General features: G+C 48.8%; 1 protein-coding gene across 6 annotated transcripts in view; it reads left to right on the top strand.

Annotated features, from left to right (window-relative positions):
- BIRC6 (baculoviral IAP repeat containing 6) overlaps positions 1-18006 on the top strand; it is a 2386688-nt gene that overhangs the window by 2335094 nt on the left and 33588 nt on the right. For all 6 annotated transcript variants that reach the window (XM_086926902.1, XM_086926900.1, XM_086926901.1 and 3 more), the window contains one exon: positions 16325-16459. In XM_086926902.1, the coding sequence (XP_086783028.1) occupies positions 16325-16459 (135 nt within the window). The remainder of the gene's footprint in view (positions 1-16324; positions 16460-18006) is intronic.

Genomic DNA, 18006 nt, shown 5'->3' with positions numbered 1-18006 from the left:
TTCTTTTTAATGCACTATATAGAGAGTCAGCTTCCTACAAGCTGACATTGCACTATTTCGACCATGGATCTTTTTCCTCTTAAAAAATTGAATGCAGCCCATTACATTTTCCTCTTGTTGATGTCAATACATTCCGCAAGTAGACTGGTGAGAAAACTAGACTTTGATGCTGCCCCCCAATGATTCAATCTTTATTACATTTTGAAACCACATAGCCAAGGTAAGAAGCAAAACCTCTAGTTTCTTCACTTCATGCCCCCCTGCACCTCACCATAACAAACAGAATTTGTGTTCCAGGAGAATAGCCAAGAAGATGCAGCACACTTTGGGTAACAGGTTACACAGACCTTTTTGGTTGCTATGATCCAGCTTTGAGATTTTATAAACTAGCTTGGGGACCTTGTTTATAAATTTTGCACGAGATGTTTTGTGAAATCCTAAACCCCTTTAGTGCTCAGTCATTGTTGTTGGACATTTGGGCCAGTTTGCGCTTCAGTCTTAATATATATTGTAACAAAAAGTGTTCAGGCAAAATTTGGAACTTCATTTTCTGCATCTAGTGATTGCAAAGATGCTCATGGCTAGATATCCTAGGCTTGAACATTACCAAGTTGTTTTTTAGAAAATAGCCAAAACGTCAGATTGTCCTCTTTAAAAATGTGAAACAAATGCTGTGCAAGACCATTTTTTCTTTTTTTTAAATGTTTGTTTATTATATCATAGAATATAGTCAATATAAGCTCAGTTCAGACTTAAACAAACTTTATCACATGCATAAGAATCATTCTCCTAAATAAATACCCAATCTTATAATATTAATAGACCAAGAAGAAATTAAAAAGGGTGGAAGAAGGAAAGGCAGGGAAAGGATAAAAAGAAACTGCTACACCCCATGCCCACACACCTTATTCGTATAAGCTTTTTTGCTTTGTCTAGGTTTCGAAGTGTGTGTGTGTGTGTGTGTATATATATATATATATATATTCAGCAAAGGTGGTTCAAAAGCGGCGCACACTAACTGCCAGTGCCGCGTTAGGGGAAAACCACAGTTCCCAAAATTTCAATGTTCAACAAAGGGCGCTGCACTCCTGGAGGCTTGTAAATTGCATTTATTTCATTTGCACTAGACCAGCAGGGCACACTACGACGCGTTTCAACAGTCTTGTCTCCTTCAAGTGGTGATCATTAGTGATTGCAGTTCCCAGCCTTAAGTACCTGACCATGGCATGGTGGGAAATGTAGTATTGTTAGTTCAATTGAATATTTAATGCTCAGAGCCCTGAGAAGTCTGAGGTCGAGACTTCTAAGACGCCTGGCGCGATTCCAAGAAAAGGACACGCTCCCAAATTATAAATAAATAAAAATAAAAAAACAGAAAGGCCGGCCCCGGGGGATGGGGTCCCCTGGGCCATGAATGGCCTGAGGAGGGGGCCATGCAGCCCCCCTCCAAAAATTAAAAGAAGTAAAAAAAACTGGCCATGCCCCATGGGATGGGTTCCCCGAGGCCGATTATGGCCTAGGGAGGGGGGTCACGTGGCCCCCTTCCAATTTTGTAATAAATAAAATAAAAGGATCAGGCCCTGTGGGATGGGGAGAGGTGTATAAAGGGGCGTGGCCTCTGAATACCTCTCTGCAACACAGCTCCCTGGCACATACTGGAGGTACGCGGTGGGCTAGATGGCCCCCAGGTACCCTCAGGATTGAAGATCAATAGTAACCACACACATGGTATATCCCCTACTTTGCCCTGGTGCCAAAATCAGCGTAGGAAGTTCAATTAGGCCACACAAAATGAGAATACAGGAACATTACAAAAAAATACATAATCTGATTTCCTCTTACTACACACTATATAAAGAGAGCAGATATCAATTATTGTTGGGTTCAGTCCGGAATGGCCTGAATAAAGATGCCAGGTTTCACTTCTGGCTAACATATTGTAGAATCTAATACTAATCTTCTCATGCAGTAAAAAGATGCTGAATTCCACTTCTGGTCCAAATAAACTGGAATCTAATTTCAATCTCCCCACAATCGATCTGAGCCTTTAAATGACAGATCCTTTAGGCCCTCAGATTGGAGGCATTTTGGTGGGGTTTTTGAGACGGTATACACTACTGAAATTCTTCCACCCATGCTGTGCCAGGGATCGCTTTTCTTTTGGTCTTGATTTCTTATTTGTAACTATGTACATATTACATTGCGTATAATATAATCTATTGTCAATATGTCCATTCCTAAAGAATCTATCTAACCCACAGTGACTCACCATGTATTAATTTATCTGGGCTTCATATTATTGCAACATGCGTGCTCTGATAGAGAACAATACATTGCATTTCTCTGGATTCTACCTTTAGCTGTGCAATGTATGTTTTTTCTCATAGTCCCGGGATGGCAATCCTACTTGGACCACTTGATATTACTGTGTCTGTGAATCCAGCTCAGCTTTCTTGTTGGTCTCTCACTTGTGACTCTATATATTCTAAACATGTAATTCAATGTATATGCTACATCTAGGCTGGTAGGAATGATTTCATCATGTAACCTCTGGGATTCATTTTATTAAGATAATCCACAACAAATCACCATGTATTCATTTCACTGGGATTTGTGCAATTGTTACATCTGTGCTCTGATAGAGATGACAATGCATTAAGAATCCTTGGATTCTTGCTTCAAGCACAAAAAAATACATTTCACCTCATAGTCCAGGGATAGCAATCTCGCTTGGACCACATGATCTAACTGTATTTGTGAATTCAGCCTACTACTGTTATTGGTCACTCACTTGTGACACTATTTATTATAAATATATTGTGCATGATACATCCAGGCTACTAGAAATCTTATCTGACAGAGAGACATTAGTGATAGATTCCTTACCTTAGAATATCCCCAGGATCCGGAAAGTTTTGCTTAGCAGTGCCCCTGCGCGTCAGTAGGTGGCTCCTCTTCCCCTTTGGATTCGGGTAAGAGACGGCACAAAAAGAAGTCGAAGAAGCTCTTTAGCTCTCCGACGTCCCGCGTCGGTCCCCAGATGCGGACGAGGGGGACAGGGGCTCCGCCCCGTGGCTCCTTTGGAGCGTGGGAGTCCCGCGCCTGCCCGCCTTACACGGGTCCGTCGGCGACTCCCGCTCAAATGCAAGAATTCCTTGCTGCCACGGACGGACCTGTTTAGGCTCGGGCTCCCGCCGGTGCGCCTTCATGCCCCGCAGTCCCGTGTCCGGATCCTGCTAGTCCGTCAACTATTTCGGCGGATCCAGCTCCGGTGGTGTCAGCGGCTCCGGCCCCGGCGCCACAGAATCCTGCTCCGGCCTCGGCGCCAAGAGGTCCCATGCTACTGGCTGCGGCGCCGCCCTCGGCTCCACCGGCGGCGCCGCAGTGGATACCGCTGTTTCCGCCTCTGCCCCGGTTCCCGAAGAGCTTTGTCCGCGCCTGGGATCCGAATTGGGAACCAGTGGTGGCTCGGCCCCGGCCGGCACCATTCCCAGCGCCGTTTATTCCTCCTCCGGTCCCTGCCCCGCCGCCAAGGCATGTGCCTTCGGGGCGGGCGGAGGAGGATGACTGGGAAGGGTTTGAGGACCCGCTTGCTAGTCAGTGTGATTCCTAACAGGACTGTGTGGGTGACTTGGAGGAGGCCGGTAACCTTGACGTCTCTTCTGATCCGGGGATTGCCTCTCCCAGCCCACTATGGAGGAAGGCACCTCGTATACAGTGGTGCTCTGTCGGGCTGCCGAGGTCCTTAACCTCGATCTCCCCATGGTGACCAATCTCCTCACTGAGGTGCTCCAGCCGGCGTCCACTTCTTCGGAGCCGCTGCTGGCCTTTAATGATGCCCTCACTGAAGTATTGTTGGGCACTTGGTCACAGCCCGCCACGGGGGCCCCTGTGGATAAGAATGTCGCCAGGCGTCATCGCCTGGGGCCATGTGACCCGGCCTTTTTGATCACTCATCCTACACCCAAAAGTCTGGTCATTCATGCTTCTACGTCCCAGCTGTGGTCCACTGGGTTCTCCCTGGACGTTCAGAGCTCGCTCATGTACATGCCTTTTGATGGCACTCGCCTGTTTGGTGATAAGGCCGACACGGCACTGGAGCGTTTTTAAGGACTCGAGCTACAGCCAAGTCCTTGGGCCTTTCCACCAAGCGCCCGGCCATATCCATGTTTCATTCCTTCCATGGCCATGGCAGAGGCACCCCTGGCAGTTCGCTCAGCCAAAAGCCTCCGCAGAACCAGCCTCCGTGGGCCCGTGGGCGCGTGAGGTTCAGTCCACCCCCGCGACGTCTACCTCGAAGCCTTCTTAGTCTGAGCTTCGGGTCGCATCCCACGCAAGTGGGTGGCAGGATTCACCATCACCTTCCCCATTGGCGTTCTGTCACTTCCGACAAGTGGGTGTTGCAGCTCATCCGGAGGGGCTACTCCCTCCCCTCCGAGTCTACCCCCGCCCCCCACCCCCTCCCCCCCCGGCCATGCCACCTCAGGTCCACCGCATGTCGGGGGATCACTTTGCGCTTCTCCAACAGGAAGTCACGGCCCTCTTGGCCAAGGGGGTCATTGAGTTAGTTCCTGGGCCGGAAATAGGACGTGGTTGTTATTCCCACTACTTTCTGGTCCCCAAGAAGAACAAAGGGGGCTTGCGCCCCATCTTGGACCTCAGGGACGTCAATCGCTTCCTCCGGAAGGAGAAGTTCAAGATATCGACTCTGGCTCATGTCTTGGCTGCCCTCGATGTAGGAGAGTAGGGTCTGCAATCCTATGATCACCCCAGATTTTTCCTTTTTGCTTCACTGGTTTACGACTTTCCCTGGCTATGGGCCTGCTAATCAGACCCACAGCCTAGCTGTTCTCTCTCTAAATTGACATCCATGTACTTTAGGTGCATTTACCAATTGGTATTGGGTCACTCTTGTAAGTCCTTGTACAGTGTACCATAGGTACCCAGGGCATAAGTGAACCCAAGGCCTACCAGGGGCTGCAGCATTGTAGGAGAGTAGGGTCTGCTATCCTATGGTCACCCCAACTTTTGCTTTTTGCTTCACTGGTTTTCGACTTAATGAGGCTGTGGGCCTGCTAATCAGACCCCCAGCCTGCTGTTCTCTCTCTAAATGCACATACATGTACTATAGGTACATAACCCAATTGGAACTGGACTCCTTGTTAACCCCTGTACCATGCACTATAGGTGCTCAGGGCATAGGTGCCACCAAGGCCTACCAGGGGCTGCAGCATATCTTTTGCCACCCCTGGCTGGTTCTTAAATTGACACAACTGGCGGATTCGTCAGCTGGGGCAAGTTGGTGTAATCACCTCTTGCTTAGATATAGTATACCTATATCTAAACCTATATCTGGACACATATAAACCTGTGAGTCACTCCTATGGAAGGCCTTATCAATCCTGGAGGCAGAGTGCGTGGTTTAACGTGAGATGGAGCTCTAGCATGAGCTGAGCCTGTCTGCAACTGTCGTGAACCATTCCCTAAGCTGTTCCGGGATAATGCCATACCATATACTATTAAGTGCATTATAATCCTCGCAGTTATATGTTAACTTTGGTTTGGCTTTATCAAAACATGTCGTGTAAGGTGTCATACGATTTGGAATACTATCCCCTCGACAGTCCTGTCGATGGGGATAGCATTCCACCCCTCTAGAGGGAGAAGACATGTTACTTTACTGAAACGTGGTTGATTTTTAAAAGAGCCTCAGATCCACAAAATGGATGCTTCTGCCACAGACACGAGTCTGACCTCCTGCTGCTGACCGAAACTCAGCCGAGGAGGCCTGGACAAAGGCTTTCCTGTCGCAGGGAGGTGTCACACCACCCCAGACAGGAGATAGTGGATTGTAGCAGGGAGGTTTGAAAGAAACCAGACACTGCCTGGGGAGCACAAGGCTTCCCCTTGCATAATCCGGCCAAACCGGTTCTGGGGCAGACCAGCCCCAGTCCCCGCGCAGCCTGGACAAAGGGAAAGGGGTGTATCCACCCCCTTCCTGGGTCCCACCCATAGGAGGGGACCTAGCAGGTAATCCAGCCCCCTAGATTGGTATAAGAATGGGAGCAGTGCCAATGCACTCAGATTATCCTGATGAAACATATGAAACGAAACTCTGGACCCTTTGACATCCTACTCGATGTAGAAGACTGAAGAATCTCCCTTGTGGTCAAGGAGTGACCACCCTGTGCAAACAGGCACCACCCAGCACCTCGACGTCTGCTTTGTTGCAGTTCCCGCCGGAACTCAAGCGACAGAGATCGACAAGATCAAGCTTGCCTGCCTTCTAACAGCCCGATCCACAGTCCCTGCAGAGCTGAGACCCGTGGAGGCGACCGGAAGCGTGGGGCCCGCCATCTTGAAAAGACCACGAGACGCTGACCGTGCAGCCCACGAGTGACCCTCGAAGCTGTACATCAGGGTTTGAGAAGCCCCAGCCCTGAGCCACTTTTGCACCGAAGCTCACCCCTCTACACTCACCGAGTGCTGCGTGGGGCCCTTCTGCTTCTTTTGGCTCAACGCGTTGGCCCGGTCACTTGCCCGTTGGCTTGTGGCCCCTGTGCCGACGAACTACGAAATCTAACTTGTGATTCTGGTTGCTCCAGACTTGCGATCGGACACTGTAATTTCCGGCAGGGTGGGCAGGGCAGCATTCTTGTACTTGTCCAAACTGGAAAGGGAGTCACGCTCTGACCAGCGTAGTACGGGCTTATGTAGCAAGTCAAACATGTGTATGCGTACCATCCTGCTTAGCACTTTGACAGTCAGATGTTATGAGGAGGCATCCTTATTAAACTGTTGTGCACGAGTTGAATGGTGCTGAATGTATACCACGAAACAGTGTGGATTATTGATGTCGAGTTGTGATTCACATATCAACATGACTGTCGATCTGGTCAGGTGTTTCTTACAGACTGGTGAAAACTCATTTTTTTCTCTATCAGCAGAAAGCTTATTGTTTAAGCGAAGGCGAGAACTCACATTTGGAGTACCCCTATATCCCTCTCTACCCCGGGCGGCTGGTATGATTAACTAGGCTGACTCTGGGTAAATAAAAGTTGTACATCATTTCTTACACACGGCTAATAAACTATAGGTTTACATGTTTTTAATTGGTTCTCTATGCCTGTTCTTCCTTGGCAGTTTACACAGAACGAGTGTCCAAAAGTGGAGTGGCGGCATAAAAGTGCAGCCCTGATGAAACTGCTTAAATTGATATAGCAGTGAAACATGTCGCCACTGGTAATAGGTAATGGTATGCATGAATAGCTACCAGCCTTTTTAGGACTACAGCATATAATCATTTCCCTATAAATAAAGTTGGTTAAGGGAATCCTATGCTGTTTTTTATGCACTTGTTTTCGTTATATGTTTGTCACTAGCAGATGTCTCTGCTTTCCACTGTTTGTCACACATTGTTGGTTGTTTGTTTTGGACACTTCTTTTCTTTCTTCTTACTTTCTTTTGAGAATTAGGTGACTACCGATGATGAGACAGGGGCTTGTCTGGAAATTACATACCAGTTACCCCGTTGGTGGTGTTTCCGTGAGGTGTCACTTGTTTTTCACACATTTTTTCTAAGCAGAAGTCCGTCCAACACTGGTGGTGTGGACATCTGTCATTGACCTATATAGGTCATAGTACTTACTGTTCTGTGTCGCTGTCTAGGAGATTAGGTTGTTTGCTTTTAATGCCAATTCGGGCGGAGTACAGTGCAGTGTCCCCTTATAAAGTGTAGAGGACAATAAGAGGTTGCAGTACATATTGACTGCCCTTGATTTAGCCACTGTGATGCTTTGACGCCCTTGGACTGGGTCTTTTGTTGTATTACTATTGCTCCAGACTTGCACCCGCTCCTCTGAAAAGGAGCACCCGCTCTGACCCTCCTGGTCCGAGTGAGAAGCAATCTTCCAGTCCTGCGTGGATTGCTCTTGCCAAGTGTTGTTAGCTCCAATCCGGAAGCCGACAGCGCCGACGGCGAGAGCCTTCGTGGGACAGCTCGTGACCCGCTCCTGGACGTCGCAGATGCCCCAGAGCCCACGTAGCAGCGGAGAGAAGCTCCTCGACAACCACCTGATTGCGCCCGACATTGCCTGGTTCCGTCCTGGTTCCACCCTGGTCACTGCTGAGTGACCCAGACTCTGTCCCCTCTGCTTTCAGGTACTTTACGACTCTGATCCACCCTTGGATCACACCAGACACTTCTCCTTCACATCGCCTGCAGCATCTTCAGCTTCAAGCACCAACAACCTGCGTGACGAAACCCGACACAACTTCGACCCTATGCACCCGCTTCCTGTGGGTGAGGTAACTCAACAACGCCGGTGTTCCCACACTGGTACACACCTCTAGTGTATCTGTCTTAAGTTTCATCCTTCTAGGTTAAGCGGAAGTCTCCTTAAACAGTAACTTTATAACTTTTACGCACCATTGACTTTACATTGGTGCATGCGTGTGCTTTAAGCGCTGCACCCGAATCCCGCGGGCTTTTCCCGACTTCAGCATTGCTAGTCCCGACTGCTCTCAGCGATTCCCTAGTCCCTAGGCCTAACCACTGTTCGATTGGTATCTCTTATACCACTTTCTTAATATATGTTTTGAGTGGCCACCCTCCCTCATCCATAATTGTGCAACTTCTATATGTTTAACTGTACTTTTGTTTAAACGCTTGGCCCCTTTGCTCATAAAGAGTACTGGGGATTATTTTAGTAATAAACACATATATTTTTATAATATATACTTGTGTGGTGTCCTTTCATTTGATATTACAGGATTGTGATTGGTAAAACAGCTTGCTTAACACGACCTCTTTAGTTTAGCCTTTCAGGCTGTTTAGTCCATGCTACCCCTAGGATAGCTTGTCTATAAGGTTGACTTACAACCAGACACCATAAGGGATTGTTTGGACTGATACAAGGTGGTTCCAGAATTGGAAACATCATATATCAGGCCAACTTCTCACAAGCATGTATTATGCCACCCGTGGCTGGCCATCCAAATCTGACACAACTGGCTGATCAATCAGCTGGGGCAAAGTGGTGGTGTAATCACCCTTTGCTTTAGATATAGTATACCTATATCTAAACCTAAAATGGACACATATACTCCTATAAGTCACTCCTATGGCAGGCCTTAACAATCCTGGAGGCAGAGTGCTTGGAATTATGTGAGATAGTGCTCTGGCATGAGCTGAGCCTGTCTGCAGCTTTTGGAACCAAGTCCTTTAGCTGTTTCCATGATAACGCTATACCATATACTCTTAAGTGCATTATAATCCTCGCGGTTATTGCTAACTTTGGCATAGCATTATCAAAACCTGTCGAGTAAGGTGTCATACGAATTGGAATACTACCCCCTCGCCAATTCTGTCAACGGGGGTAGCATTCCACCCTTCCAGAGGGACACGGCATGTATGTAACTGTGAACCCCGGTTAAAGTTAACTCGAGCCTCAGCATCACAAAATGGATGCTACCACCACAGACGCAAGTCTGACCTCCTGCTGCTGGGAGTCCTTCCAGCGAGGGAGGCCTGGATAAAGGGTTTTCAGCCTTGGGAGGTGCTAACACCACCCCAGACAGGATTTTGTGTATTAGGTAGGACAGGCCTGAAAGGAATGAGACCTGCCTGGGTTACACAAGGTGCCCTGTGCATACACCTGTTCAAACCAGTTGCTGGGGCACTCCAGCCCCAGCTCTGGCGCGAAACCGGACAAAGGGTAGGGGGTGTAACTACCCCCCTTCCTGGTCCCACCCCTAGGAGGGACCTAGTAATAGTACAGCCCCCTTTAGGAGAATAAAGGTAGGAGCTGGTCCCATTCCAGATTAGATTATTCCTGAACAACTTTACAAGAAGAAACTCTGGACTTCGACGTTCTGCTCCACAGAAGACTGAAGAAATCTTCCTTGTGGCCAAGGAGTGACCACGCTGCACAAGCAGGCACCATCAAGCGTTCCAGCAGTTCACTTTGTCGTCTTCCCGAGTGGATCCAGACTTCAGAGCCCGACGAGACCCGGACTTCCAGACCTCTCCGACCTCAACCTACATCTGCAGCACAGCTGAGATCCGTGGGTGCGACGAGACACGTGGGACCGCCCATCTTGAAGAAACTGCACTTCGCTTCCAGCACGACTTCAGAGGCATCCTCGACAAAGTGCTTTGGGGATTGAGAAGCCCCAGCCCCGAGCAGCTCCTGCACAGAAGATCAGCCCTCCAGCATCCATGAGATCTGCGTGGGGCCCTTTTGCTTGATTGCTGCTCGACGCGTTGTCTGGTCACTTGCCGGCTGGCTAGTGGCCTCCTAGACGACGATCCATGACATCAACACTGCTGGTCTGGTTGCTCCAGACTGGCCCTTGCTTCCTTCCAAAAGAGAAGTACCCCGGACCCTCCTGGTCCGCACCAGACGCCTTTTCCACTCACCGCGTGGGTTGCCTTTGCCAAGGCCTGGTGACGCCGAATCCGGAACCAACACCGCCGACAGCGAGAGCCTGCGTGGGACAGCTCGTACCTCCATCCTGGTCGTCGACGACCCCTCCTGGTCCACGTGGCTGCAGAGTCAAGCGTCCACTCTTCACCTGATCGCGACAACAGCATCTGGTTCCTTCCTGGTTCCACTCCAGTCACTGGCTAGTGACTTTGAACATTGTCCCCTCTGCTTTCAGGTCATCTTCATTATTCCACCCTTGTATCACTCCGGACAGCTTCCTCCTGGTCGCCTGCAGTATCTTTTCTTCAAGGCTCCATTGACTTCAGCGCAGAAACCCGACGCACTTTCACACCTATGCACCCGCAGCCCGTGGGTGCGGTAACGAGAGCATTTCGGTGCTCAAGGGTAGATTGACTCTCCTAGTGTCCAGTTTCACAGTTGTTTTAGTCCTAACTAGTCAGAACTGTCCGTACTTACCTTTTTCATAAATTGTACTGTCCATTGACTTTGTTACGCATCTCACGTGTGAGTTCACACTCTGCACACGCGTTCCGTGGGCCTCCTATTACTTACCTAAAGTTAGGATAGGGTAGAAACAGTTATCCTACAGCCTCTGGACAGCTCCATTCCTCCTATCGACTTTCTCAACACACTTACTTAGTATATGGTTTGACGTGCCCCTAGGGCACCATTGTAATTCGTGCAACTTAAATGTATTTTTCTTAAGAGTCTTGTCATGTGCTTAGCCCTCTGACCTCATAAAGAGTTCAGAGGTGTATGTTAGTTAATAAATATCTTGTTTATTTTCATAACTACCTGTGTGGTGTCCTTTCATTTGGTATTCAAGGGGTTATGTGTGGTAAAACAGCTGGCTTCACATGCCAAAATAGTTTAGCCTAAGACTGCTTTGTCCATGCTACCATTAGGATAGCTGGTCTATAAGGTTGACTTACACCCAATCACCATAAGGGTTGTTTGGACTGATACAAGGTGATCACTAGAACTAGTGCGCATCATACATCAGGCCAACTTCTCACACTCGACCCTGGAGACTGGATGGTATCTTTGGACTTGCAGGACTCATATTTTCACATTCCCGTCCTGCCGGCCCACCGGCGTTACCTGCGGTTCACAGTAGGCCAGGAGCATTTTGAGTTTGCTGTACGCACCTTCGGCCTCACCAGTTCCATTCGGGTGTTCACGAAAGTTATGGCGGTGGTCGCAGCTCATCTGCGCAGGTCAGGGTTGTCAGTCTTCCCCTACCTCGACGACTGGTTGTTGAAGGCAGGGTCACCCCAGGCATTCGCCACCCACCTCCAGACTACGGCTGACCTCCTGCACTTGCTGGGGGGTTCCATCAATGTGTCGACGTCGCACCTGAGTCCCTCTCAGAAGCTCCTTTATCGGAGCGGTTCTGAATTTGACACAGTTTCGGGTTTATCCTCCCGAGCAGCGAGTCCGGGATATTTAGGCTATGATTCCGATCTTTCAGCCTCTATCCCAGGTATCAGTCAGGATGACCCTCCGGCTCCTGGGCCTGATGGCCTCCTGCATCCTGCTAGTGCAACATGCCAGATGGCACATCCGGGCTCTGCAGTGGGACCTGAAATTCCAGTAGACACAGCATCGGGGCAATATGTCCGATCACGTCCAGATCTCAGAGGGCACTGCACGGCACTTGCAGTCGTGGCTCATGAATCGCGATTGGGTCAATGGCAGATCCCTCTCCATTCCCCGACCGGAGCACACAGTGGTGACGGATGCGTCCCTCCTGGGATGGGAAGGCCACTTGGGAGAGGTGGAGATCAGAGGCCTCTGGTCTCCGGCGAAGTCCCGGCTCCACATCAATCTTTTGGAGCTTCTGGCAATAAGACTGGCACTGAAGACATTCCTTCCCTCTGTGCCGGGGAGTGTAGTGCAGGTGTTCACGGCCAACACCACCGCCATGTGGTATTGCAACAAGTAAGGCGGGGTGGGGTCCTGGACCCTTTGTCAGGAGGCTCTGCGCCTCTGGCAATGGCTGGAACGCCAGGGCGTCACACTGGTGGTTCAACACCTGGCAGGTTCTCTGAACACCAGGGCTGACTAACTCAGCCGCCGGTGCATGATGGATCACGAATGGCGTCTGAACTCGGACGTGGCGCAAGGTCTCTTTCAGCAGTGGAGAGAGCCTTGGTTAGATCTATTCGCCACCGAAGAGAACGCGCAATGTCATCAGTTCTGCGCGTTTGAATTTCCATGGCGGCACTCGCTCAGAGACGCTTTTCGTCGCGAGTGGCTCTGCGGTCTGTTGTATGCCTTTCCGCCTATACCACTTCTGCCTAGAGTGCTGAAGAAGATCAGGGGTGACCGGGCCCAAGTCATCCTTGTGGCTCCGGACTGGGCACGGAGGTACTGGTATCCCGAGATTCTCAGCATTTCAGTCGATTCCCCGATTCGTCTGCCTCTTCAGGAGGACCTTCTGTCGCAGCAGCAGGGGACGGTCCTCCACCCGAACCTGTCCAGTCTCCACCTCCATGCGTGGAGATTGAGCGGTGGCAGTTGAGGCCATTTGACTTGCCTCCTGAAGTCTGTGATGTGATTCTGGCAGCCAGGCGTCCCTCCACAAAATCTGGATACGCCTGCAGGTGGAACAAATTTGTGGCATGGTGCACGGCAAAGGCTGTGGATCCTCTCTCTGCCCCCCTATCAGAGGTTCTCCTCTTCCTTCTTTCTCTTGCCCAGCCGGGCTCTGCTCTGGGCACTCCTAAGAGCTACCGCTCTGCCTTTTTTTCCTTCTTGAGGCTTCCTGATCAGCATTCTCTTTTCAAGTCCCCTGTTGTAAATAGATTCTTGAAGGGCATCACGCACATGTTTCCTCCTGTTCCTTTCGTGATGCTTCAGTGGGACTTGAACCTTGTTCTCACCTATCTGATGTGCGCTCCTTTCGAGCCACTTCACAATTGCCCTCTTCATCTTCTAACTCTTAAGACTGCATTTCTGGTTGCCATCACCTCTTCCAGGAGGGTGAGTGAGCTCCAGGCTCTATCTTCTAAGCCTCCTTTCCTTTCTGTCCATCCGGACAAAGTTGTTTTAATAACTCGTCCTTCTTTCCTGCCCAAGGTAGTTACAGCCTTTCACATCTGGCAGTCCATCACCTTGCCCACCTTCTTTCCGCCTCTGCATCCCTCGAAAGAGGGAGAGGCTCCACCGTCTGGACCCAAAACGTGCGCTCTACTTCTACCTTGATCGCACACGCCAGTTCCGGGTGGACCACCAGCTCTTTGTTGGTTACGTAGGCGCGAAAAAGGGGCGGGCGGTGCACCAACTAACCATCTCTCGGTGGGTTGTGTTGTGCATCAAGGTCTGTTACCCTTTGGCTAAAAAGGAGCCCCCTGTTGGGCTGAGGGCCAGTTCCACTCGGGCCACGGCGGCTACTACTGCCCTGGGTCGGGGAGTCCCCTTGCAGGACATCTGTCATGCAGCTACGTGGGCCTCGCTGCACACGTTTGCTAGACACTACTGCCTGGACAGCCAAGTCCGAAGAGATGGCTATTTCGGCCGTTCCGTTCTCCAGGACTTTTTGGTGTGATCTTGGTCCACAGACCCACCACCGGGGTTGGTATTGCTGTGGTATCTATTCTAAGGTAAGGAATCTTACACTAACCTGTTTCTTTCAGATGCACAAGTTACTTACCTTCGGTAATGATATATCTGTAAGAAACAGTAGTTAGTGTTAGACTCCGTACCGCCCCAACCATCCTCCCCGTTCTGCGAACCGACATCTAGGGTTACGGTATTCCCTTTGAGGGCCCTAGTTTTATGGCACCAATGTGGGTCTCTGGCATGGCTCTGCGTTCCTGGCACGGAAAGCTATGTACAAGAACTGACGTCAGCGCGCAAGGGCGGCGTCTAAGTACTCTGAAGTTATCCCGACGCCGACGACAGACGTGGAGCCGCAGATGCCGCCTACCGACGCGCAGGGGTACTGCTACGCAAAACTTTATGGATCCAGTCTGATGCCTGGGGATATTCTAAGGTAAGGAATCTATCACTAAATAATGTCTCTTACAGATATATCGTTACCGAAGGTAAGTAACTTGTGCGTTATGGTAACTATACCCTGTAACCCACATGCTACTTTAATTTTCACGTGTGATATCCTCCACCTTCCCCACCACACTGAACACCTCATTAGAGCCCCATTTTACAGCACACCTATGCCTCTGCTGTTCATCTTACCTCCTTTGCTTGCAGCTTTTCACAAGTGTGCAATGACTCACAAGTGGTCCTGCCGGAAACCTATTTCTTTAACTAAAAAGTCATGCTCACTCAAAAGCATTTGAGACCTAAATCGATGCAAAACAGGTCCTGTGGAGAAAAAGAAACCTAACACCAGAGCCGGATTTGAAATATATTACATGTAATGAGGCAGCCGTATAACGCAAAGAATATTTGGATCCTGATAGCAGTTGCTCCATTGAGCGACAAAAGTGAAATAAGTGCTAGTGTAGTGTGACAAATAGTACAGCACACATATAAGAAAACACACCAGATATGATTTTAATATCATGTCCCTACGCAGGTTATCCCTTCCACTTGTCCTGACAAGATGACACTACACCACTGTCCTCTCTCAACTGTGATTCATCCCCTAACCCTTGTGGATGCCTCCGTGGGGCTCTCCAGCGAAGCATGGGCCAGGCGCACCTCCAGAATCACTGCCCCGATCATTAGTTCAGGGGGACAGCAGGGAGTCCCCCGGTTGCCAGACTATGGGGCCAGGACCTCTCAGGATACCAACAACCGCCATTGGTCGGTAGTTAGCACCATAGGTGTGGGGATCCACCCCAAGCCATGTGTGCCAAGGGTCTCAAGTATACGCAGTCTCCAGTGATGCTGGTTCAGCCATGGAACGCTGCACCAGAGTTCCTGGGGGGACCCAGGGCCATACCCGTCACACCCAAAATCAAATCAGGAAGGCCACTGAGGCAATCCACAGCACCCTCTAGCTCATTAAATAATACTCTGATTTGTATAGAACGGCTAATCACCAACGAGGGCCTCTAGGCGCTGTTCCTAGGCTCAGAGAGATTAAGTGATTTTCCCAGATTCACAGGATGTTGAGCCAACGCCGAGTCTCAATTAAGTAGATTTTGTATAGCAATGGTTTTAAGTAACTGTGCTAAATTAATTAAAAAACTTGGAAACTTGGAGTCTCAATTATGGGTCCCCAGCGCCAAAGTCGGCAGCTCTGGTCAGTACTTCACACCCTCTCCCTCCGATCATCTGACGCTTTTTCCATGATTCCAGGAGGGCTGCAGGGGGACGCTGTTACCATGTTTTCAGGAGGGCTGTAGGGGGTCGCCCCACATGCGCGGGGGTGGGCATTTGATCGTCTAATGTCTTCTGGCCACCCTTCAGGGCACTCCGCAAGCTGACCTCCAGTGCATCACGGGAATCGACCCAGCCATGGCCCACTGGGGGACCGCTGGCCCTCAGAACTGCCGGCTTGTATATGTTGGTACAGGTCTAGCCTGGGCCGCCTCAGGTCTGGGTAGGTGGCAAATCCGATTCGGTCCCTCTGACCAGGATTATGCTGGATTTCTAGATGCCGGCCAGGAGCTCTAGCAAGATGCAACCCCCATCTTGGTCCTCCGGTCGCAGTCTCAAATTTGGTTCATTTTTAATCTAAAATATTTCAAAACAACAAATTAGCACAGAAATGATGTATAAATATGTTCAAGAATTTGTCCCTTTCATCTTTGAAAATGTGTTTCTACTAAGTTATTTAACTTGTAAAGTAAAAATTGTAAGTGGTTCAGCATAAAAGCAGTTTGTTTATTTCCTGGATGAAATGGTGAAATCTGAAATGGTATCCGTATATTAATGATATGATATGATCTCTTCTCTTTTAGGTGATAAACAAACATTTTTACTTGAAAAGAGCGGATATCATGGGCCAGTGTGAGGATTGGATTGCAGATATACAGCAGTACAGTACTGACAAACGGGTAGGCAGGACCATGTCTCACCATGCAGCTGCTCTAAAGGTAAGGATGCCAGACCTTTAAGTTCATTTTGGTTGATCAACAGATTTGGAACAGGATTTCGATGATAAAGATGTCTTGGTGCATTTATTTTCCATTATACGTTATTCTCTCACAGTGTTATTTAATGACAACAAGATATACAGGAGGGCTGTTGTATTTCTTTTGAAATTACCATGTAGCTGCAGTAAGGATCATTGATGTCCTCTTCCATGTAATATGTGCTTGTTTGAAAAATCGATATTGATTGTGATGTCGTTTGTACACTGCTTCACCATTTTATCTTTTAGTTCTGCTTCATTGCAGTTTATTGCTGGCCAATCGAGGAAAACAACTTTTCTCTTACATGGTGTTTGCGAACCTTCGTTTTAGAGTTGTGTTCATGTCTGTTGTTTCAAATGGAATTTGGAGACTGAAACTATAATTCTGAACACTAAATAATAAGTGTTGCCTAAAAACTATATTGAGAATTTTAATTGCATGTTTTATGTCGTGTGTTTAGTGCTGTGTGCTTAAGGCAGTTGCAGTGCATTGGAGTGGCATTAGTATTCACAGAAAATTAGCTGACTAGGGCTTTGTTTTCAGAAGCATTTAAGGATAGTGGGCCTGAAAAGCTACTAGTAGGATGGACAGTTACAATGTATTTAACGTTTTGATACACATTTATATTTGAAATATAGGAATGTGGTGATGAAAGCAACTCCCATTCTAACTTTCGACATAAGCTGGAGGCATTAGGAATTACGAGCAATATGTTAAAGTGGTTGAACTCCTTCCTGTACAACAGAAGCTTCCAGGTCAGAGAAGGTCTCTGCCTGTCGGAGGTTTATCAGCTTAAATGTGGTGTATCCCAGGCCTCATGCCTGAACTCACTCTTTTTAATGTGTATGTGCGTCCCTTAGCTGATATTATTTGCTCAGCTGGGCTCACAATGGTGTCATATGCCGACGACACTCAGATGGTCGTCTCCCTGACACCTAACATCTGCCACACTGCGGCAAACTTGGCTATCTGCGTGGAGCAGGTGAACAAATGGATGGCTACCCGTCACCTTCAATTAAAGGGTGACAAGACTGAGGTTCTGGTGGTTAGAAACAACTCCTCCCTTTGGGAGCATCTCACTTGGTCCTCATGCCTGGGAAACCGGCACTCCTCAAAGGAGGAAATTAAGATCCTTGAAGGCTTCTTGGACAAAGACCTCAATATGGCCTCACAGGCAAAGACATTGACAGGAACTTGTTTTAGTCTGCTGAGAGGCCTTAGGCTTCCCGTGTAAAGAATCAAAGAACTACGATAGAAGGGTTTATTCTGTTACGATTAAATTATGGTAAACTCGCCCCATGTTGGCAGCCCTGTGTATGTTATCAGGAGGCTGCATGTTATATAGAATGCTGCAGTTGAAGCCTTGCTGAATACACCAAAAACCTAACTGGCTCGTTCAGCTCTGGTCAGTCTTCACTGGCTTCCAGCAAGGAACAGAATCACATTTTAAACACTTTACATGGTACATGTAGGAAGCTGTCTCTCTCTATATACTAGGCCACACTGAC

The sequence above is a fragment of the Lissotriton vulgaris genome, chromosome 6 (assembly GCF_964263255.1).
Source record: "Lissotriton vulgaris chromosome 6, aLisVul1.2, whole genome shotgun sequence".
NCBI lineage: Eukaryota > Metazoa > Chordata > Amphibia > Caudata > Salamandridae > Lissotriton > Lissotriton vulgaris.
The sequence above is the reverse complement of the archived record's forward strand: the minus strand, read 5'-3'. Positions and strand labels throughout refer to the sequence as shown.